The sequence below is a fragment of the Neophocaena asiaeorientalis genome, unplaced genomic scaffold, assembly GCF_003031525.2.
Source record: "Neophocaena asiaeorientalis asiaeorientalis breed wild unplaced genomic scaffold, Neophocaena_asiaeorientalis_V1.1 scaffold132, whole genome shotgun sequence".
Classification (NCBI taxonomy): Eukaryota; Metazoa; Chordata; class Mammalia; order Artiodactyla; family Phocoenidae; genus Neophocaena; species Neophocaena asiaeorientalis.
In genome coordinates this window covers 609,785-634,041 of record NW_020173393.1, presented here as the reverse complement: position 1 = coordinate 634,041, position 24,257 = coordinate 609,785, and the positions used below count along the sequence as shown (strand labels likewise).

General features: G+C 48.6%; 1 protein-coding gene across 1 annotated transcript in view; it reads right to left on the bottom strand.

Annotated features, from left to right (window-relative positions):
• Positions 1-10,477: 10,477 nt before the first annotated feature.
• ZMYND8 (zinc finger MYND-type containing 8) overlaps positions 10,478-24,257 on the bottom strand; it is a 77,353-nt gene continuing 63,573 nt past the window's right edge. Inside the window, exons 15-21 of the mRNA XM_024746794.1 lie at positions 22,980-23,058; positions 21,232-21,284; positions 20,973-21,189; positions 19,102-19,259; positions 17,887-17,953; positions 13,935-14,018; positions 10,478-12,038 (exon numbers count right to left, since the gene is read on the bottom strand). Of these exons, the coding sequence (XP_024602562.1) occupies positions 11,899-12,038; positions 13,935-14,018; positions 17,887-17,953; positions 19,102-19,259; positions 20,973-21,189; positions 21,232-21,284; positions 22,980-23,058 (798 nt within the window). The 3' untranslated portion in view covers positions 10,478-11,898. The remainder of the gene's footprint in view (positions 12,039-13,934; positions 14,019-17,886; positions 17,954-19,101; positions 19,260-20,972; positions 21,190-21,231; positions 21,285-22,979; positions 23,059-24,257) is intronic.

Below are 24,257 nucleotides of genomic sequence, written 5' to 3'. Positions count from 1 at the left end.
TCCCAAAGAAAAACTCTTGGCCTCCCAGAAGTCTGAACATTGACTCCAGAACTTCCTGGCCAGCTCAGCAGAAGGACAGAGAACCAAAGAAGTCTTCAGGTCAACCTCTGGGGCTGAAGGCATTTGCCTGTCAAGGGATTTAGAAGTCAGAGAGCTACCATTGGGATTTTTTCCAATTGCAAAGGACACAAATACAGGGCTTCCCTGGTGGCACAGTGGTTGAGAGTCCGCCTGCCGACGCAGGGGACATGGGTTCATGCCCTGGTCCAGGAGGATTCCACATGCCGTGGAGCAGCTGGGCCCGTGAGCCATGGCCGCTGAGCCTGCGCATCCGGAGCCTGTGCTCCGCAACGGGAGAGGCCACAACAGTGAGAGGCCGCAAAAAAAAAAAAAAAAAAAAAGGACACAAATACAATCAAAGGAGCTTAAAAAACAGAAGTCTTTGGCTTACTTGACTGAAAGGTTCAGGAATGTGTGATCTCAGACCCCATCACCACCACCACCCCAAATGCAGAATTCAAGATGTGTTTAAATTTTTTTTAATTTGGGCTCTTTCTCTCTATCCCTGGATTCTGTTTCCTCTAATTTGGCTTCATTTGTAGGCAATAATCCATATGCTTGGAATAGAAGCTGTGGCAGGAATGATTCAACAAAGATTTCCATTGATAAAGTATTGCTTAATTCTTAAAAGGCTAACTTTAGGAAAGATAGGTTAAATTTATTATGTGAGTTTAAAACGTCCTTATGGTTTAAATATTTTGAGTTGGTTCCTCCTTAGTTACTTACAGCCAAAAGCATCTCAACTTATATAGCACATAGTAAATAATGTTATTAGTAAGTAGTAGTAGTATATCACATGGCCTCATATTTCTACTCAGGAAATCAATCACTCATGTTACCAACTGGACCAGGCATTTTTTTCATCAGATATTCATTGAGCATCTAACAAGGCACCAGCAGTGTCGGCACAACAGACACAAATTTGAATAAGACATTGTCCTTGCAAAAAAAATGTGATAAATTTGACCACCTTAAAGAAACATTATTAAAAAACATAAGGAGAGACAAAAGCCAAATTGAAATTCAAATCACAGACAAGAGTTAATCCCTGTAATATATAAAGAGCTCTTAGAAATAAATAGGCCAACAACCAAATAAAAAATTGTCAAAGGCCATGAACAGACATTTTATATATTTTTCAAAATATAACTGATTCTTAAACTTATAAAAAGATGCTCAACCTTACTCATAATAAGAGAAATGCAAATACATCGATACCATTTTTTTCATCAGATTGACAAAAATTTGAAAGTTTTATGACTCACAGTACTGGTGGAGCTGTGCGGCTTCATGCATTGCTTGTGGAAGCTGAACTTGGTACAAATCCTAAGGAGGGAAAGTTGGCAACGTTTATCCAATTTGTAAGTTTGACCCAGCAATTCCACTTCTGAGAATCTATCTACAGATATATTTACGTAAGTATGAAAATTCTGCACAGAGTTATTTTCTACAACACTGTATCTAACAGCAAAGAATGAAAACAATCCAAATATCCATCAGTAGTGGACTGATTAAATGGAAATATACATAATGGAATATTATGCAGCCATAAAAAAGAACAAGACCAGTCCCTATGGATCAATTTGGAAAGATCTAAACGTACCACTAAGTGAAGAATAACAATTGTAGAACCGTGTGTGTTGCATGCCACCTTTTGTGTATAAAGGGAGAAAAAATAAGAAATATTTGCAAGAAACTTTGGAAGGATATATGGGACAACAAAACAGCGACCCTCAGGGGGCTATCAGACACATGGATGACAAGTGGGAGAGTGCCTTATTCATATATTGAACTTTGCGAATGGATTACCGTAAGAACATCTTGAAGGTCAGGTGTCAGTTCTGGAGACTTCTCTGTCAATAGCCCATTTCCCTTGGGGGCCTGTTTCTAGCCAGTTTCCCCCAAACGGCAACACTCACCCTTTCACTCTGTGCCTCATGGTGCTGGTGCAAAGGCTGAGGAAGACTGTTCTGGAAATCAGGCAACCTCGTTCTCACTCCATGCCAGGAAGCCTCACCCCCACTGAGCCACCATTACCAAAAGCAGGGTCTCAGTGGTCCAAGTCAGGGACTCTATCATGTTTCCGGGCAGCTGTGCTACATCCATTCCTCTACTCTCCCGGGTGAAGCCCACTTACCAGGCGCTCTTCTCGGCTTCTGGAAGCAGAGGTGAAAACACACAGAAGCATCCCGACTCTCATGAACCCGAGGTCACAGGCTTGCTCTCCTGCCTGAGCCACAACCCAAGTTCCCTTCCAAGAGCCGCCCGGAGGTCGGGAGAGATGGGGCCATGGGACCCTCAGTGGGGAGGGGAAGGTGGGCCTTGGAGGCCTAAGTCAGCCAACTTCAAAGGGGATCCTGAGAACATCCTTTCGAACGAGATCACAGTATCCATCCGGTGAAACATTCAGGGTCCACAACTGGCCCCTGGGCTCGTCCAGGGGTAAACACAGAGGGTCTTCTTCTTGAGTGAGATTTTGGCTTTCACAATACACAGCCAGGCAGTGTTCTGTCACGGTGAGGGCTGCTTTCCTCCCCAGACACTGGCTGAGTCCAGAAGGAGACACTGGGGTGATGCGGTGCAATCGGAACAGCACGGGGGCACAATGGACGGCCTGGTCACCTCTGAGGAGGGGACACCTGAGCTCAGACCTGGATGATGAGAAAAGCCAGGGAAAGCATTCCAGGGAGAATTTCCAGGCAAGCAAACCTTCCGAGCTGGGTGGAAAGAAAGGCCGGAGTGGCTGGAGGACAAAGGCCAGGCCAGATCTGGTTGGACCCCTTTGGCTGCGGACTTTTGATTTCATTGGAGTTTGGATTTTATTCCAAATCCAGTGAGAAGACACCAGAGAGTTTCAAGCAGGAGGAGGGCATAATCTGGCTTATATTTTTAAAAATCACCCTGGCTGCTGTGTGGAGGAATGATTTAGAGGGGGAAGGATAGAGGCAAGGCATCCGATCAGGGGCTTCCCTGGAGGACCAGTGGTTAAGATTCCACGCTTCCACTGCAGGGGGCACGGGTTCGATCCCTGGTCAGGGAACTAAGGTCCCTCATGACGCATGGTGTGGCCAAAAACACAAAACTGGTCATGGGATTTCTCGTGAACTTGCAGGTATTTTCTCATTTTATAACCTACACACATTTTACTGCACCAAGCTCAAGTGTGCATCGTGATGTGTTTTTACACGATTACACTTGGGTAACCACCCCCCAGATCAGGATGGACGACGTCTCCAGGTGCCCAAAAGGGCCCCCATGGTCCTTCCCAGCCTCTACCAGCCTTCCACCACTCTGAATTCTGTCACCCAGATCTACAAGTTCCTATAAACGGGCCCATACAGAATGCAACCTGGTTTCTTCACTCACAATGATTTTGAGATGCTTCTAGGATGTTGCCTGGATTGATAGTTCATTCTGGGTAAAGGACAATTTGAGTTGAGAGCGCCTGTCCATTCTCCCCCCAGCGCTGTCAGCCCCCGTGATGATGCCAGCTCAGCGCCCGAGAAGCTATGCTTGCCAATGACCACCAGAGGGCAGTGCGACCACTCCGCTGGCCCAAGCTGCCCGCAGGTGCCACCTGAAGTCATGCCTGGAAACAACACTGCAAGGATTCCGGAAGCATCTCCTTCGGACTGAGCCCTTGCTTCAGGGATTGCTTCTCTGAAATCGCAGCACCATCGACGATGTGTTCAGGCCCAAGAGTTAAGGATTAATTGACCGGCTGCAGCCACCATGGGGCTCCCAGTAGAGAGCAGCATGGTGGCCTCAAGAGCCATCAGCAACCTCAGGGCCAGGAAGCACTTCTTCCCACACTCAGCCCAACTTTAAAAGTTAGCTGCTCTAATGGTTCACAGTACCATTGTCATAATAGTTTAAATTGCTGGACAAAATGTTGGGATTTCTTTTTATATCCAGAAGTTCATTCGAGGATGGGAGATAAGCCAGCTCCAGCCAAATACTAATTTTAAAATTCAATCATAAGTATTTGGCCAAAAATGAGTATTTGGTGAACTCTGGTTGCAGGGGAGGGGGTGTCTCTTTGCCCTTCTTGCCGCCTCCCCACTCCACGGCCTCAGGACCGCAGAAGCCCAGCCCTCCCCTCTCTCGGCCCTTGGATCCTGCTGACAGCCTGGTGTGGCTGAATGGGGAGCTGCACACACGAGCCCGGCTTCTAACATTTATTAAACGCCTACTGTGTCCCAGGCACCGGGCTAAGTCCTTGACCTGCATTAGCTCCTTTCATCCTTACAGCCATGCCAGGTGCTGTCTGGAGAGGAGGGAGAGCGGGTGGTTAAGACATGGACCTGGGGTCAAATCCCAGCTCTTCCTTTTACTGTTTGTAGGAACTCCACCTCTCTGAACCTCAGCTTTCTCAGCTGTAAAATGGGGGTGACAAGAGAACCCACCTCACAGATTTGTTGCCAGCACTGAATGCATTCAGACATGAACAACACTTTTTGTTTGAAAGCCACTTTTTTGGTCACTCCACAATAAGAAATGCATATTATATTGAGACCCAGTCTAACACAGATATGTGTGTGTGCATACAAATACAGGTGTATGTATATTATGTGTGTATAACTAAAATGTTTCACAAAGCAATGCTGACCCATAATACTATGATACGTCCTCTTATCTTCCATTCTGTGCTATTTTTGTTTTAAATGATGTGTGTCACAATCCACTCAATCGATTCCATGACCCACTGTTTGGAAAATACTGGTTTAGAAAAAGGCCCGGCAAACCATGTTGTTTTCAGAAGTCCCATTTTACAGAAGGGGGAAACTGAGGCCCAGAGTGTTGTGGCTTGCCTATGACCTCACAGCCAGAAGGCTGGCAGAGTTCAGACTCCAACCCAGGATCTCTGACTCCTAAATTAAGGCTTTTCAGCACGAGATGCAAATTGGCGGCTCGCACGCCAGATTCACCGCACAGATAAGTTTGATTATCAATATGTTCTCAAAATTTGATCTAACTATATAGAACTTGCGAGATGTAACTCAAAATCTAAATTTTCAACGTCTCCCTAAAAAAAAGAGCAATCTGGCAACATGGGGCCTGCATGTACACGTGATCAGCAAGAGCCACACCCACAGGTGCCCCTTTGAGCTGCTCTCCAGGCTCGCCCATCTGCCACAGTCTCCACCATGCCCTATTGTGTCCCTGACACCAAGGCCAAGCATCAGTTGTCATTTATCACCACATGCCAGCTGCTTTTTTCATAGTGGAGAAACATTTTTCCATCAAAGAAGGAAAAACAAAAACTAAACCAAGGAACCAACATGTTTCAAGGGGAAAAAAATAGATACACAAATGTCTTCTCACATATTTAAATACAAAGAAAACATGTCTATGTCAAGTTTATTCCTAACCTGTTTCACTGATTTCTATTCCCTGACTTGTCCGGGAAGCAGAGTTTGTAACCCCCATCTTAACCACTACGCTTTATCTACCTCTGTCTGTTTGGTCCACAGTTGTATCCCCAGCACCTGACACTGCTTAGCCAAGAAAAGGTGCCTAATTAAGAATGAATGAAAGGGTGAATAAGTGGCTTTTATACAAAAGCTTCTCCGATATTAACAAATATACAGGGACTTCCCTGGCAACCCAGTGATCATGACTCCGCACTTCCACGGCAGGGGGCCCAGGTTCGATCCCTGGTCAGGGAACCAAGATTCCTGCATGCTGTACCGCACAGCCAAAAGAACCAAATATACGGTGACGGTTAGGAGCAGGCATTTTTTGGTCATCAGACAGCTCAAGTCCCACTGCTGCCACTAACTAGCTGTGTGACCTCAGGCAGCTTCCTCGGTCTCTCTGGGCCTGATATCCTCAGCTGCAAAATGCAGGTTATTAGGGTGCCATGTACATAAATGAGCAGGAATGTGAAAGATGCTGAATAAATGAAGTTCCCTTCTCCTCCTTCAGTTCATCAAGGTGAACCGAGGTCAGTACTTGATTGTGTTGACAAGTCGCCTGGTACCCAAGTGACCTGGCCTTGGATTATCTGCTGGGCCAGGGAGGCAACGGTTTCCCATTAACATCATGCCCTGAAAAGAGAGCCCTGGGTAGGGAAAGCCCTGGGCCAGACGGCAAAGCCAAGGGTTTGATCCCCAGGCACATCTCTGGGTGAAAACTGGCGTTTTCAACATCCAACCATTCCTCCCGCTGCTTACCTTCCTGAACTGAAGAGGCTGGAAAGCTGAAAATTCAATTTCCCAGACTCCCTTGCAGCCAGGGGTCTGCGGCGTTTAAGGGCCTACCAATCAGCTGTGTCCACAATACACCTGGACTTGTGCTGAGTTAAGAGAGTTGAAAGGACTGGGCATGGGGCACCGGGCTGCAGGTTTAGACCAATCCAAAGCGGCCGTGGGTCTGGCCCCAGAAGCTGACTCAGCAGTGATGCCTCCTGTTCCTGGGGCAGCAGTGGCTCCCCTGGAGCCCAGTCCTGCACTGTGGCTTCCTCAGCCCTCCCTGTGATTCTGTAAATACTCATAATGTGTCAGCCACACGCCATCAGGGAAGCAGCTAGATCTGGCCCACGTCCTTGGGGTAGTTTATTCCGAGAATAAGACCTTACACGTTATCTGTGGGAGGAGGTACAGAAGTGAGGTCTGAAAAGGGACTTCTGGAGCCACGAACTGGGCCATCTGAGAGGCCGCGGGGTCTGTCTAGCCGCCAAAGTGAGGCTGCAGAGGGGTACTAGTAGCGAAATCGATGGGGAACCATTACCTCTGCAGCCAAATGTCCAGTGACAGGCGAGGTGCTGATGCCCGGGAGTCAGGAGGAAGACCTGGACGCAGCCGAAGGACACGCTGAAGCCTGCTGGCACACCTGCAGCTATCTGTCACCACATCAAACCGCAGCGACCTTGCAAGAGTAGAAGCTGTTGCTTCCTTTCCGCCTTCAAACTCTCACCCGAGTTGCTCTTTCGGTCAATTCCAACTTGGAACCCTTCAAAGATAGGGATTCTGGGAAACGTAGTCCCAGCCTAGCCAAGTTGACACAGCTGAGTACGGACCAGTTGGCTTACTAAACCCTTCTGCTTTAACTAGCTGGTTGAATTCTGCTCTCGAAAACTGACCTGATAAGAGACTTCAGACAGTTCCTCAGTGGGTGCTCGTCAACACTTTTGTCAACTCAAGGCCTTTTGTTTGGACAATTTCCCACCTTGAGAATCTGGACCAGAAGCAGCCTGAAACTCACTTTCCCAGCTTCCCTTGCAGTTAGACTGTAAGCATGTGACCTAGGCTCAACCAATCAGATACACCCAAATTGTACCCAGGCTCAACCAATCAAATACATCCAGATGGTACTTAGACTCAATCAGATACACCCACGTGAAACCCAAGCTTAGCCAGTTCAGATACACCTACAGGTGAAAGCAATGAAAGTGGGTTCTGATGCATGGAATTCAATCTAGCAGGAGGCGGAAGGAACATAACCCGTGTCACTAGTGAGAGTTTGTGTCTGGGCCCAGTGACAGTGACATGAAGGTCCTGCAGTGTAATTTATATATTGTTCATGGCTGCCTCTCCACCCCTCCCTTCCAAAGATGGGCAAGTCACTTAACACCCTTTAATAAATTCCTTTCCTGCTCAAACTACCCAGAGTGCACTCTGTTGTGTGCAACCAAAAACCTGACTCACCTGTAAATTCACTTAACCATCAAGTCTCAGTTTCCCAACCTAGACAAAGAGCAAAACAATACCCACCCCATGGGCAGTGGAGTCAGGGAGAGGCGTTTTGTAAACTTACCACAGTGCCACAGACACTGGGGCAGCGTCTTCTGAGGGACCACTGCACTGAGTTGTAAGTCAGGCAGACTGATTTGAATCCTGGCTCTGGCACTGACTGACCTGTTGTGTGACCTTGGGCAGGTCAATTTCCTCATCTGGAAAATGGGACTATGATTAGTGCCTGCCTCGTGGAGTTATCATGAAGACCAAAAGATTCCGGCACAGGGCAATCCCCCAGCACACAGCTCAGCATGTGGAACATACCCACACCGGTGATGCTGGAAGGAATATGAGTGACCTTTGTCTTGCTGGATTAAAGAAAATGAGCAATAATAGAGGTGGTGTTCCTGATGTACCCTGATGTGAAGGGGGCCTGTGAATGCTGAAGTTTAGAAAACATTTATATGTTCGAAACACAACCCTGACTACACTTAAATCGTACACTTAAAAATGGTTAAAAGGGCAAATTCTGTTACATATATTTTGCCACAATTTTTAATAAAAATTAATAATGTAATATACCAAAAACCATTGAATTATATACTTTAAATAGACAGATTTATGTATATGAATTCTCTCTCTAAAGCTGTTAAAAAAAAACCACCACCCTGGCTTCCCATCTCCTTCGGATCATAATTCAAGCCCCGACTTCTCTTCCCTCTCTGATCTCATCAGCCCCACCTCCACGCTGAATCCCTCACTCTGGCCTCACTCGCCTTCCTCCTCTTCCTGGAAGATGCCAGCCCCACCTCAAGCCGTTTATGTTTGCTTTTCCTTCTACCTGGAATGTTCTTCCAACCAGGTTAGAGGCTCTGAGCTCTGGCTGCCCATAGGAATCACCTGAGGAGCTTTACAAAGCCCCACCTCAGAGAGTCAGATGTCATTACTTGGGGAAGGAGGGTGGTGTCTGCTTTGCTGTTTTAAATCTGCCCAGGTGGGGACTTCCCTGGTGGTCCAGTGGTTAAGAATCCACCTCCCCATGCAGGGGATGTGAGTTCATATCCCTGGTCGAGGAACTAAGATCCCACATGCTGCGGGGCAACTAAGCCCGCACACCACAACTACTGAGCCCGCAAGCTCTGAAGCCCGTGCTCTACAACTAGAGAGAAGCCCGCACACCACAAAGAGGAGCCCGCCTGCCGCAACTAAGACCCGACACGGCCAAATAAATATTTCAAAAATAAATAAATAAATCTTCCCAGGCACTGCTAACATTCAGCCAGTGTTACTAAAGCGCTGCCCTAGACATCATGCTCAGTCCCCACCACGTTTACATTTCAGCTCAAAGGGCAGCTCCTTCGAGAAGCCATCCTCAATCAATACCATCTACCTCCCCTCCGTACCCTGCCTATTTATCTTCAGTGAGTCTATTCTACCTAGGATTCCATCATATGCATATCTGACTGCTTCCCAGTGAGAATGTCGGATGGATGAGGCCAGAGGCTGTGTCCCCAGTGCCTGGCTCACACAGATGCTCAGGACAGAGCTGTTGCCGCAATGAACCTCCACCAGTCCCCCTTGGTCCGACTCTGGTTCTGGGGACTGCAGTTCTGCAAGGAGGCCACCAGGCGGCGATAGTGCCCAACTGCGTTAAAAGTAGCCCCTAGACCCACCAGGCTGGCTGTGCCAGCCCCAGCCTGCCCTGTGCCTGGCCATCGCTGAGAGGAAGAAGCAAGGACCACGGCAGAGAGCATGGTGCCCTCCTTCTCCTCATTCCTAGACTCAGAGCCACAGGGCCCTGAAAACACTCCACCCAGACTAAAGTCAGAGGGAGAAGGCCCCACTGCCCTGTCTGGAACCTCCAAGCCCTTCCCCTCTTACCTGGCCACGCACCAGAGCCCTGGGTGCAGCTGCTTGGGTTGACTCCCACGGGTCCCCTCACATAGCTCATGACTCACACCCGAGGGACCTGCAGGTCTGTTTGCCATGGCCAGTGTCTGCAGACACGCTGAATATCCATTGACGGGGGGCTGTGACACGTGCTGTCTCCTTCCACACGACAGGTTCCCACACCCACAAAGAGGAACAAAGAAGTTGTTGTAAGGCCCTCTCTAAACCAGTCCCACTTTGTTCCTTTCACAGCACCAGTCAGTGATGGCCTGCGGGCCAAATCCAGTCCCTGCCCTGCTTTTGTCCAGCCTTGAGGAGGGCTGAGAAGTGTTTACATGTTTAAATGGTTGGGAAAAAAAAATCTAATTTTGTGACACATGAAGATGAAATGACCAGGGTGTGCCTGGGCAGAGACAAGGCCCCACGCTGCCCACGGAACTCCTAGGAGCTCAGGCCCCCATCCTGGCCATGGAAAGGCAATTCACTCCCCTGCCACTGTTTTTCCAAGACTGACCCAGGATTTCCCTTCTGTTCTACATCTCTGTCAGTAAATTCCCAGGAACTGGACTTCCCAGGAAAGCACCACTAGGGGCCCTTATTTATAACGTGCCCGCCACCCATGGAGCTGTTGTTCCTAACCTCTCATGGCCCGGTCCCCTGTGTTTGATCGGGCAAACGTGACACGGCCATCCTGACCAAATGGAAAACTGCATCGAGGACGACCAAGCCATTTTTCCAAAACAGTTTAATTAAAAAAAGGTGAAGAATCTGAAAAAACTGGGGGGTGGGGGAACCCAAAAGAGCATACCGTGTGAGTCCACTGGCTCAGTCACAAAGAAACACCATCATCAAAAAAGATATTTAAGTTTAATACAAATTTTATACAAAGAAAATGTGAAAAAATACTTCCATATGCTAAAAGCAATTATGCTTCACAAATAAGGCCAGCTAGGCTATTTTTTTTTTTTTGACAACTGCAATTCACAAATGTTCTTTCTCTCCTGTTTTCTTCTAATACTCTCTTTTTATTTCTTCTCTAATATGGGTAACTAGCTGGAAACTGTACAGTTCGCATCCTCTTATCAACAATGAAGAGAAAGGAAACGAGACTAAAATGTACAACAGAAGGTACTGGAATGATATCGTACAATTAATTTTTCTCATATACATACGTCACCTTTTTGCTTTGTTCAATGCTTCTTGTTTTACACAACATACAAAATGGTACTACAGCATACGTAGTGTAACAGACAGCACGGCGGTGTCCTGCGTCTTCTCACACTGCCTTTGTTTCATGCTGACATAAAAACATAAATAATACATACATGCTTCATCCCAGACTGAAATGTCCTCCGCGTGCGTCTTGCCTTTGACTTCTCACTTCCGCAAAGCACGGCCCGTCTCTTACTAAGTGGGTGTGAGTGTCTTTAAAGGAACCACAAAGCAAAGAAAAGATCTGTTTCAGAGCTTCTGACTTGAACCCTCTCTAAGTTCTTCCCTTCTGCAACTGAGCTGAGCAGGGCTTGTTTCTAGTTGATATTCTGTAAACAAGGACGTTGGTGTTTTTTTTTCCCTTTTATAGGAGTAGAGTCATCATGGAAATCACATAAAATAAACGAGCTCCTCCACATGTCCTTCTGGTCCAGAGAGCTTGTCTTTTAAAACATGATAACACAGCATTTGAAAAGGGCCAATGGCTGGATGTGACGTGCCCACGACAGCACCGAATCTGTGTCGGAAACTCCTGATCCCAGTGTGCTGTGTACAGACATAAGAATGGAAACGGCTCACTTTCCCCTGGGCATCCCAGGATGAGGACCTGTGTGCCACGGTGATCCCCACGCCCTCTCCATACCACTGTGACAGGTGGGCTGGCTGACCATCCCTTCTCCAACATTCAAACATTCTTTTTGTTGTTGGGTGTGTTTCTTTTTTTTTAATTGTTTTTCTCTCTCTCTCTTTTTTTTTTATAAGTTAAAGTCAATACAAATATAAAAAGGGGAAGGTACTCTAGGTTCAATGACATCCACAAATTGTACATTATTTACATCTAAAGCATAGGTTTCATGTGGGTGGAACACTCCTCTGTCAAGGCTAATGCTGGGCGTGACGTAGTGCGGGCTGCCCTCCGTGCCAGTCTGAATGGTTGGAATCCTCCAGTCTGAGGGTGGCGATTCTCCTGTCTCACATTTCTTTGCTGTTTCCGGTTTTCCTGGTGTCTGGTTTTTTTTTCCTCCATGGGATGGGTGACTTGTGCCCCAACGTGTCCCTAGTCCCAGAAGGTGTCCAGCCGAGACTCTTTCGGGATGAGGCTCTTCGAACTGGTGCTGGCGTTGTGCTCAGAGCGTGCCGATCCCCGTTTCTCATCGCTGCCACTCCAGCAACTGGATTTACTGCTCCGGGAATGGTCTGGGTTGGGGGGAAGTCAACCGGAAGGCAGGTTTTTAGCATTCCTGCCCACTTCCAGTGAATCAGAACCATCCCTGTGTGTCTGTCTGTGCTCTGCACCTGCTTCTTGGTACCACCTTCCCCGCCCGACTCCACACAACACACGTGGTCAAAATCCTGCCACCACTTACCGCCCTGAATTTGCATGTCTGTGGCCTACACGGGGAGAACTTATTTTTTTAGGATTTAACAAAAGCTGATTGGAAAAACAGGAGGGAATCGTGCTCAGAGAGAATAAAGGTGAGTGGGGACAGGTACTAAGTTATCGAGGAAGGCACTTCTTGTGTGGTACCTGAGACCAGGCACCCCTCCTACATGACCAGACACCAAGCACCCCATGCCCTTGTGTCCTACCTTGGCCACTAAAAAAGGCACTGAAATTTGGCATTCGATCTACTTACTTCTGTTAATAGAGTTTCTTTAATCAGTTTATAGGCAACTTGAAAAACAGACTTAGAACCAAACCACCCGAAGCAGAGGAGTGAGGACCAGAATGGTTAAGCCCAGCTGGGATTAATGGTGAAGACCCACTGGCTCCCAGTAAGGACAAGCTGAAGGGTCACTGAAGGATGCAAGAACCAGGAGTAAGACCTACGGGAGCTTCAAGGACACGTGCGCCACAAGGAACTACATCGTGGCTGAGTAAGACACGAGGACACTGAAGGAAGAGCCAAGTGAGGTGTCTGTCCCACTGTGAGACGGCCCCAGCCTGCAGGCTCAGCGGGATGGCTGACTCTAAGAGACCCACCAGCACATCACTAAGACCCCATCATATCTTAGATCATTTACCCAGTTCAGACAGACTGGGACAAAACTTTCTTTTTTAACTTCTTGAGGTGGGGTGAGAATATGTGATTGAGAGAAGCTGGCTGTCAAGCTCAGAGACAGAACTGGAGTGAGGGAACAAGGGACCGTATCATCGCCTAGGGGGTGACCTTTCTGGTGATACGGCAGGCATGTACGTGGTCCTGAGGTCTGTTTCTGCAAGATAAGTAGTGAAGAGAATGATCAAAGGATCTCCCAAGTAACATATCCATTCAGGAGAGAACTCTTCTTGGTCCCTTGCATCGGTGACCAGAAGGGGGCAGTATTGTATTGTGGTGGGCAGAGGGGGGTGGGGGCAGAGGGGCGCCAGGGTGGAGCTGTCTTACGGATCCTGAATCCAACGCTTCTTAAGCGTTCTTCCCTACTCGTGATGCCTACACCGTTAGTTCTCTGGAAGGTCAGTGATACAGCTGGTTATCACCACAAGGAGAAAATCCTACAACAATGCAATCAAGTCACACTGACTCTCCCTAGCTCTGCTGAAGGCGGAAACCAGCTGGGCCACTTAGAAGAAACGGGAGCAGGGCTGAGCTCAGCACAGAAGCTGCATCCCAGAGCGAGGCTGGCCACCTGAGTAACTGCAGAGCCTGACTCCTCCCACGGACCGGACACGGGGCGGTGGTTGATTCGACCCATCACTGCAGAGGACAATGGGTGTTAGTCTAGGACCCTTTCTGAAAAGAGTGAGGATGAGGCCCCTTCAAGAAGCCAGACCGGGGACTTCCCTGACAGTCCAGTGGTTAGGACTCCACGCTTTCATTGCCGAGGGTGTGGGTTCGATCCCTGGTCGGGGAGCTAAGATCCCACAAGCTGAGCGGCGTGGCCCAAAAAAAAACCTCTTTTCCTACTGGGGTTTCCGATGGCCATCAGAGGCAAAGCTAAGAAGAAACAAGGCAAAGCAAGACCCGTCACTCAGGAGAACAGGAGAAGACACGCCCACAAAGAAAAACACACACAGACACACACAAAACGAGCCTTCCGCGCGCCGGGAAAAGTTCCCCCGCAGCTTCCGTGAGGCGGGGTCATACTTACACTTCTGGGCTGGGTAGCTGGGGTGCGGCTGGTGGTCTGTGCTGGTTGGGACAGAGGCAGGTTGCTTGTCACACCTGTTGCTAACTGAAGAGATAGCACAGGCAGCCTCAGAGTCTGGCAGAGGGCTCAAATCCGCACACCCCCAAGCAACAGGCTACTGGTCTTAGCGCTGGGCGGCTGCTCTGTTGATGTCCCCATTTTCCAACTTAACGCATTCACAGGAGACTAAGGCTTTTAAAAATGCATATCAAACCATGAACAGGATCACGGGACACAGCACGGCATTACAGGTGGGAAATATGGCGTACAATGACATAAAAGCAACTACGTAAAGCCATAAATTCGCAGAATTTTGAAAGCAAAATTCTAGGAACCACTAGCTCTGCCAAGAGCTTAATTCAGCCAAGGCAAGGGGAGGCACCAGCACCACAATTTAGGTGGAAAGCCCCACCCAAGGAATCCAGATTTTTCAGGGCAAGTAATCACTAATCTACTGCCAAGGCTGATGACGGAACAGGGAAGAGAGGACGACGGAGGTGCATGTGGTGAGAAGGACTGAGGAAGAGGCTACAGATGAGGTATCAGCGGGCCACTCCTCAGACATGACGGAAGGACACCAACAAATTATATCTGAGATGGAAAGAGTCTAAAATGTGTGATAGGAAAAGTGTCTCAATAAAATAACTGTCCTAGTGAAGAATTTGGGGGAAATCATTGAAGGTATGATAAAGGAAACATTAAAAAGAAAAAAAAAAAAAAAACAGAAACTCCAGGGAAAAGCAAGGCTATATGCAAAGGTGGAAATGTGATCGCAGTACACACCTGCAACAAATGGCACGATCAGAATGATGGAAACACAGATTATCGTATGTCAATTTTTTAGGCTCAGCCAACAGCCGAAAGCGAGAAGACCCAACTGAAGTTACGGGAGAGATGCACATGTCCTCCACCTTGGTGATGGGAGAGTCAAAGTGGGAAGATGCCAAGTCTGGATATGACAGGGGTAGGAGAGGTCTCGAGGGAGGTGGTGGGCACCAAGAGAGGGGGCAAGAGATACTGTCCCCAGCTGACAGAACAAGAACTAAGGAGCAAGTGTTTTACTTGACCAAGGTAACCCATAGGCACATCAAACAGTGACGTAAGTAGTTTGGGAGGAGGGCGAGTAGAGAGGTGATAAAAGACCCCAATTCTCATCTTTTAAAGCCAGAAGTCAACAAGCAACGTCTAGATAAAGTCCAGAAATAGAAGTATGGGGAAACACGTTATTTACATTATTTACAAATAAGGAGGTGGTTAAGTGCCAGATGTACCCAAAGACAGCCATGGAGACTGAGAGTAGGAACTGTTTTTCCCAGTATGGTTTTATTTTCTCTAACTATAGTCATCCCTTGGTGTCAGGGATAGCACAGGGGATTGGTTCCAGGACCCACCACAGATACTAAATTCCATGGACACTTAAGTCTCATGGTCGGCCCTCCATATCCAAATCCACGGATTCAACGAACCACAGATCGTGTAGAACCGTGCTGACTATGGGAAAAGATCCATGTATACGTGGACCCATGCAGTTGAAACCCCTTCAAGGGTCAACTGGATATGCGTGCATTGCTTTACAATCTTAAAATGAAGAGACAAGTGAACAGGAAAGGCCCACGCCCACCCCGAGGAAGCTCCTACCCTCTACTAAACCTTCCTCCCTCCCGACTAGACCCTCATCTTAACCAGCCTAGTTCCAGAAGTCTATAAAGAGCTCAGAAACCTCAGTGTTTGTAAACCTTTGTAAAGCCCACGTTCCTCCACAAGATTCCATGTACACTGTCAGCAAGCAGTGAACGCTAGCAGAAACCATTAGACGTAAGAGGAATCAGAAAACCAGCCAGTCTGTCTGCTCTGCCGCCAGCCATCACCCAGGGTGCTTTGGTGAGTAAACAGGGGAAAGTGAGAAGCCTGGGGCTCGCTGTCCTGACCTGGCCTCCAGTGACCTCCTGCTCGGTTCCCTTCGGCCCACACTCCAAAGTAACACGGCAGCACTGCCTGAAAAATGCTTTTTCCTCCAGCTGCTGACAACGTGGGACCTTTCCCTCCCTCCCTGCTTTCCCCCATCTCATCATTAGCCTCCTCGGGACGATACTGTCCCCACTCCCCAACCCCGGCGCCAAGTCACCAGCGTCTTCCAGGCTCCTGGCTCCCTCTCTCCAACTTCCCTTTCTACCCTCTCGGACACCATGGTGCTTCAGGTCGAGAAGGAGGGGGAGGTCAGCCAACAACGGCCCGTGGGCCAAATTCAGGCCAGTGCCTGTTTTTCCAAGTACAGGTTCACGGGAGCACAGGCCCACCCATCTCTTTGTGTGTCATCTGTGGCTGCTTTCATCCGACAACGGCAGTCAAGCAGTTCTGACAGAAACTGTGTGGCCCTCGAAGCTTAAAATATTTACTCAAAAAAAAAAAAAAAAAAAAAAAAAAATTTACTCTCTGGTCCTTTACAGAAAGTCTGCCAACCCCTGGGCTAGGTAACATCTCATCCACCTCGGAACTGAGGTACGATGCATCTCCCAACCACCTTCCTGCACGCAAGCTTCCCTGTCCCAACAGATTCCATACTCCCAGGGCATCACTAATCTTCCCAAGGCCCGTTAATCTTCCCACATGGATTGCACCACTTTGCTGCTCCAAAACCTCAACAGCACCCCCTGTCTGCAGCAGTATTTCCAACTTGAGCCCTTCTCACTCCACCTGTGCAATTGTGACACGTCCACTCAGTTCGTGCTGTTATTTTAAACTCATTTTCAACTTAAGTTAAACAGAAACTCTTATATCATCACCAAAAAGCAGGAAAGCAATAATACCTGCCATACATAGAAGACAACTCTACAAATCAACATAATGAAAACCAAATTGTAGTAGAAAATTCTAGGTGGGTGCCATGCTGCTGAAGTTAAAAAGACAGATTTAAAAAAAAAGAAGAAGAAGAAATCAAAGGGATGAAGAAGATACCTTAGCACCAAACTGAACTTGTTCTCAGAGATGTAACCAGAGGACTGAAGGGGGAGTGAGAAGTGAGTTTTTTCAACAGGTGGTTCAATCGTATTTAATGCCAAGTTCGTGAAGTCAGCTCGTGTCACTCCCCCTGGTGCACCCCGAACCTGAACCCCACTTTCCAGCCCTTCAGAAAACTTTCTCCAGCCACCCTAACGAAGGACATCCCTTCTTCCTCTATGCACTAAAAGAAAATGTTTGATTTTCAGCTGAAGAGAATGACCCGGCAGAGAGAAAGATCCTAGAGCTGAAGGACCTTGAATTAAGCAGAACTGCCCTCACTGAAGACACCTTCTTTGAACCCTTCTGGAATGTCCTCAAACCGGTTTAGGAGGGTGCAGGGGAAAGACCCTTTGGGCTAGAAAAGAGGACAGCTCAAACTGCACAGAAGGGGAAAACCAAAAGTCAGTGTCAGATAATTCCCCAGAACAGCCTACCAGGTTATCCCTCAAGTAGAAAGAGTTTTATAGAAAGATCATCTACCTAAAAATTTTCTTTTTTCCTCTGAATGCTCAAGTACCCTCATCCACTAAATGCGGGCATTGGGACCTCGGGGATAGTTTCACAGTTTCATTTCCTGTGGTCATTTCTCTGAGGGCAGAAGAACTGCCCAACCCAAATGCATCTTGTACGCCACCCCAGGTCAGCAACGGAACCCTATGTCTTTGATGTGGAACCCCAAGAAATCAAACAAATACAGGTAAATCCTGATCCGTTTGGAGAAGTGCCTGAAAGCCACCTTGCCCCGCCACTCCTTCACCCCCGCTGACCCGCCCAGGGCACCCCCAAGGATCCCTAAGGACCCACAGTTTGAAAATCACAGCCCTACACCCTTCAGCTTCTCCCTGAGGACATGGCTCCCCTCTGCCCGTGTGGACCATGAGAGCACCATTCGCCCACCAGGGGGGCAACATACCAGAGCCTTGGTTGGAGCCTAAGAGAATGGAGGAGGGCGTCTCCCTGGAGCCAGAAAGGTCGAGGGTCTAGAAATACAAAAAGAGAGACATGGAGGCAAGGCACTGGGGCCAATGCAGTGCCCCCAGGGAAGCCCAGGGATCCATGGGGGCACTCATCACAGCCCCTACAGCACCCTCGTGCCCCTCTGCCTGGCGTGCTCAGGCGGGGGAGGCCAGGTCAGCCAGGGGGCCCTGCACCTGTGCCCTTTTCTGCTCTACCTCCCCAAAACACAGCACTGGGGGCTCCTCACTCAACTCTAGAGCCGTGGCTTCAAGAACACTGGTCCTCAGCTCCCCTCTCTGACCTAACGCCCACCCCAGATTTCTGCCACATCCCAAAAGGAAGCACAGCCATCCCTCAGTACCCGAAGTGGGATGGTTCCAGGAGTCCCCAAGGGTACCAAAATCTGGGGATGTTCCAGCTCCTTACACACAAAGAAGGCCTAGTGCGGTGACTACAGTGGGCCCCTGTATCCGAGGGTTTCGAATACATGGATTCAACCAAACACGGATGGAATTTCGGTTGGTTGCATCCAAGGATGAGAAACCCACGGATACGGAGGGCTGACTGCATATTATATCAAGTTATATCAGTTCACTTTTATTTCACCTTAACCTCTTACTAGGCAATGATATCAATGAAATCAAAGGGTTTTAACTGCTGGGATGACTTGCTTTTTTCCTAACAGACAGGAAATAAATACATAATGACTACAAATGTAAAAAAATGATCAAGGTGCCACCTAAAATAACGTTTGCGTGCAATTACATATACCACACACTGGGCAAGCAGGAGGTGGAACCTGTGTGTCCAAGAGAGCAGCCACCAGCCTCCTGTGACTACCCGTATTGAAATCAATTATAATTCAGTAAAGTTTAAAATCCAGGTCCTCGGTCACACTAGCCACAGTTCAAGCGCTCAACAGCTACACACGGCTAGTGGCTCCCATACTGGGCAGAGCAGATACAAAACATTCCCATCGTCTCAGAAGGTTCTGTGGACAACGCTGCCCTAAACACGCACCTTGTGAAAAGGAGCCCTGCTAAGACTGTCACCCCATGTGCAGCCTGAAGACAGACAAACCTCCCTACAGCACAGGACTCGCCGGGGTGGCGGGCATGGGGGTGGGTCTGAGACTCTGCGTGGCCCAAAGCCATGTGGGATGGAGACTCACCGAGCCACTGTCCTTGCTTTTCTCGGCTGGCGTCTCCTTCTCTTTCGAGCTGCTGGTTTCCGGGGGGGCTGCCTGCGTGTTGGAGGAGGTCCCCTGGGATGACTTGTTTAGTGTTTCCGTGTTCACCTCGGCGTCTGCTTCCTGCTGAGGCGCGGTAGCTGAGGGCGAAAGGGGACAGAAGCCAAGTAGGAGCTGAGCGTGATGGCTCCCGGGCCCACGGGGAAGCCCGTTCTGCGCAAACCAACACCTGTAAGAGACGCAGCTGCCACCCAGGCCCACTCAGGGCACAAGCACAGGCCCAGGGTGGCTGGACCAAAGCTTTCCAGACGCAGGAATTCCAGACTGTGCATGAAAATATGTTCATTTCTAAGAGTCTGTGATTCAAGTTTTATTAAATCATTCTGGAAGGAATGTTCGTGAAACTAACACCCTGTAAACTGCTGTTCCAATTACTCATTTCATCATTTCTAATTTTAGACCAGTTTTCACCCCATGTTTTACCCTATAACAGCAGAGCTGAGCACTTCTGACAGACCACCCAGGCCACAAATCCTGAAATATTTACTCTCTGGACCTTCATAAAAAAAAGCTTACCAACCCCTGCTCCAGAGCTTCTCAAATTTGGGTCATTCGTGTATCACCTTTAAAAAACTTGTCAATCTGTAGATATACTCCCTTATCATATTATTTATGTTACTTGTATTTAACTTATGTATTTTATTTATTTTTGGGTGCGTTGGGTCTTTGCTGCTGCATGCAGGCTTTTCTCTAGTTGCAGCGAGTGGGGGCTACTCCTAGTTGCAGTGCGTGGGCTTCTCGTCGCAGTGGCCTCTCGCGTTGCGGAGCACGGGCTCCAGGCGCGCGGGTCCCAGCAGCTGTGGCTCGTGGGCTCTAGGGCGCAGGCTCACTAGTTGTGGCGCATGGGCTTAGTTGCTCCGCGGCATGTGGGATCTTCCCGGACCAGGGCTCAAACCCGTGTCCCCTGCATCGGCAGGCAGATTCTTAACCACTGTGCCACCAGGAAAGCCCTGTTATCTGTATTTAAATAAATTATTTGAAATGGAGACTTTTATTTCTAAGCATAGAAATCTAACATTAGCCATAAATAAATGCTAACCGTAAAATAATCACTAATAAATACTATTAACAAATTCTAACTAGACAGTGTTTCCTGCTGGAGTCTCCTAGCCTGGGATCTGCTTGCTCTGTATTAGAAAGAGATTTCAGGGGACTTCCCTGAAGTCCCCACAGTGCACCACAACTTCTGAGCCCGCACTCTAGAGCCCGCGAGCCACAACTACTGAAGTCTGCGCAGCCAAAAATAAAATAAATAAATTTATAGAAAGAGATTTCAAAGACCGATTAGCTCCAAACCCACACTTTTTCCTTCGCGTGAGCACTGAAATCCCTCATTCAACGCTATGAGTCCCGGATGGGCTCCACTGTGGGGGCTGCCCTGTGCATCCTGCAGGGCGTTTAGCAGCATCCCTGGCCCCTGCCCTCTCGATGCCAGCGGCGCCCCCCCCTCGGTTATGACAACCACGAATGTCTGCGGTCATTGCCAGTGTCTTCAGAGAGGCGACAGAGACAAAAACTGCCCCTGGTGGAGAACCAACCACGGCAACTCACATGCAACTAAAGTGATCATCACATGCCCCGCACTGTGGCGGACAACGCTGTGGCCAAGGAGACGAGAGGTTCAAAACACCTGTGTCTGGAGTCTCGGCTCCATGGCCGCGTGCTGCTCTCTCGTGTGTAAGAGTCACACAGGTGGTGATGGTGAGCGAGTGTGACGAGGGTCCTGTGGTCCAGGGGGGAGCCGAGAGCCCGCCCTCTGCAGCCTGGGCCAGGAGGTGCCCCCGGGGCCCTACCTGACTGGGTGCAGGACTTCATGTGCTCAGGCCAGTGGGCCTGCTGGCAGGGGTAGTCGCAATAGCTGGTGTTCCAGCAGCAGTAGAAGATGGCCTCCTTCTTGCAGTTGGCGCACCACTGCTTCTTCTTGGTCTCGTCCACTGCCTGCTGCTTCTCCAGCTCCAGCTGCTTCTTCACCTCTGCGATGAGCCGGTCCCGCTCCTGCTCTAGTATCACCTGTCCCCCGGCCCAGGCCATGGGGTCATTCACACCAGGTCAGAACATGGATTCCAACAGACTCGGGCGTGGATCCTGGCTTGGAGATGCCCTGGCTGTGTGATACCCCCGGGTGAGTCACCCAGCCCGCCCAAGCCCCGGTGTCTACACCTGTAAGATGAGCATCCAGCACGCTGACCAACAGAGCTGCTTGTGATAATGAACGTCAGGTGCCAAGGATGCAGAGAAGGGGGCCCCATGGGGATTCTGCAGGAAGCCCTCAAATAAACCCTTGAAACGATTTCCACTAAACTCACTTTGAACTTTATCATTAGTATAAGCCTTTTTTTCTATCAAATACTTACATAGCACCTACTATCTGTAGGCACTGCTGTAAGCACTCTGTAAACACGAACTCCTTTAATCCTTTTATACTACTCACCCTATGCGGTAAGCATTATTATAATACCCCTTTCACAGATGAGGAAACTGAGGCTCAGAGCTAATAAGGGCAGAGGTGGGGCTACAACTTGGACGTGCCGTATCCTTGGTGTGTGGCTCTAATCTACCAGACAGGGCATCGTGACTGATCATTAGGCTAATAAAACAACTATCAAACTGCTCGCGCTACTGAGATTTCTCTCAATTTTACATCAGACAACAAGTGCAACACCTGGGAGCAACCTGCACACTGGAACAAAAGAAAAATAAATGGTTCCTCGATTCCTTAAAATCCTCTTCCTGAAATTAAAAAAAAAAAAAAAACACCCTCCAAAAAACCACCAATAAAGAAAATTAACCCCCAGTAAAGATAAAAAGCACTTGTATCCAGACACAACATTTCCAGCTAGGAGCCTGCCAACCATGACAAGCTCTGTCCAGCCCACATGTATTTTTTCAAATGTGTGGCCACTATTTTTAAATGAAACGATTCTGCATAAAAATAGATTCCTTGACTTTACAAGAAAAACAGGAAGAAGTGACAACATTCCAATAAACTTCCCTCCTGGCAACAAGGGAAGGAGCAGGGCGGGGGCGGGGCTTTCCTGGTAGGCTTCCGAAGGACTGGAGTTTGCGTGATTTAAACAAGTATCACCTGGAAGCAGCTGGGCACCCCCCCCCCCCACCGGGTCTGCCTCCCTAACAGAACCTCCTGGTTGCCGGCACTCTGACTCTGAGGCTGATACTACTCAAGGGTCTGAAAGAAACTGCTCTGCCTTTGGGGGGAGGCCCTTTTACAATATCCCCACAGAGCGGTAAGCGAAACATCAATCTTATCTACAATCCATGGACCAACGCCCTCGCCATGACGTGGGGCACACAGGAAGCATCCAGAACTTTAAGATGCCTGATGGTCAGTGGTTACAAGGAGGAAAGTCTGGAGCCACGGCGCCCAGACGTGAACTACAGCTGTGTGACTTTGCACATGTCTGTGCCTCAGTTTCTGCTGGAAATAACAGACCCCTTTTTATCAGAAGGGTCTCTGTGAGAACTAGCTAATTCGTGAAAACTTCAGCCAGTTGCTGGAACAAGGTCAGAGCTCATAAGCAGGAGCTGCTACCAAGGCTGTTGTGATGACCTTGTTGCTGGTGTTGGTATTCTGAAAAGAGGAAAAGGAGGGTGCCCTCCAGCTCCATCCTTCATATCTGGTTTCTCCAGGTCAGACTCTCCAGGATGCTGTGGTCTCCCCACCAGTGGTGCATCCCCCTGCCCTACTTTTGATTCAATTCACATCTGGGTCAAACGCCAGGGGTGTCAAGAAGCTCACATCCAGAACCTTCCACAGTGCAGACCAAGTCAGCAGGACTTACCCAAGTTGTGTTTCATTTCCGAGAGCTCCTGCTGGTGCAGCCACTGGAGCTTCTCTATCTCAATCCTCAGCCTGCGAATCTGTAAGGAGAGAGAAAGACTTTTTTACAAAGTGCACCTGGGTGCCTTTTACCAACAGGGCTCGGAAGCTCCAGCTCTCATTACAGGGTTAACGTCATGTGCTGAGGCAAAGAGAGGGCAGCCTGTGCTGGCCACCCCACAGCTGCAGTAAGAGAGGTGGGTGCCAGTGGGTTAGCCCAAATTCGGGAGAACTTCTGCTCCAAAAAGCCAAATATGGGTCGGCTGTCTCTTCCAAGAAATGCTCTAGGAAAAGCCACTTCAAGGAAGAAAAGAAGACCAGGTCTTCACGATAAATAGTACGCCACAGGTTTGAGGAGGATTTTGGTCTAAAACATGAGACAAAAACAAGTAAGAACAAGCTTTATTGTGTCTCTTACCTAAGATTTTGGGCACAGGGGTGCGTGATCATCCTCTTCAAAGTCCAAAGCTTAACATTTCTGGAAACCATAGGGTATTTTGGGGGGTAGGAGTAAATTTGGAGCCAAATTCGTTTGGAGGAAGGAAAATGTAAACCCAATGTGAACTGATACAAGGCTGTTGACAGTGCTGGATAATCCCAATGGTTCTCAACTGGGATGATTTTTGCCCCCCCTCCCTCTCTCCATGACACTGCAGTGCCTGGAGACATTATAGGTTGTTCCTGGCATCCCGGGGGGTAGAGGCCAGAGATGCTGCTAAACGTCCCAGATGGACGGGACAGCCCTCACCACAGCGAATCATCTGGCACAAATGTCAGTAGCGTCAAGTTGAGAAATCCTGATTTATCAAACACGGTGGGAGCAATTGTACTGTTTCACTGCAGAAAACCTTGTATCTAATCGTGGGAGGGGGGCTGCATATTACCTCATTAAAATCTGGAAAATTCTGGCACATATCTGGACCCAAGGTTTCAGGTGAGACATTACGGATCCATACTTTCCACTCCACGCCAGTTAAAATGAACAAAAAGGAACGAAGCATGGTAGCAGGTGGGGGTGAGGATGGGGAAGTTTTTCTAAGTTCTTGTTTGACGTCCCAGCACCATCATCACGAGGGTCACATCAGCAAAAATACCCAAGGAGATTCACCGTTTCTCTTGGGACCTCCCTGAAACCTTTACATTCATGCGGTTCTCTGTTGAAGGCCTATAGGGACACCTTCCTGGAGATTTTTTTCCTCTTCGTCTGGGTGCCAGCCTCACCCTGCCAGGTCGTCAATGG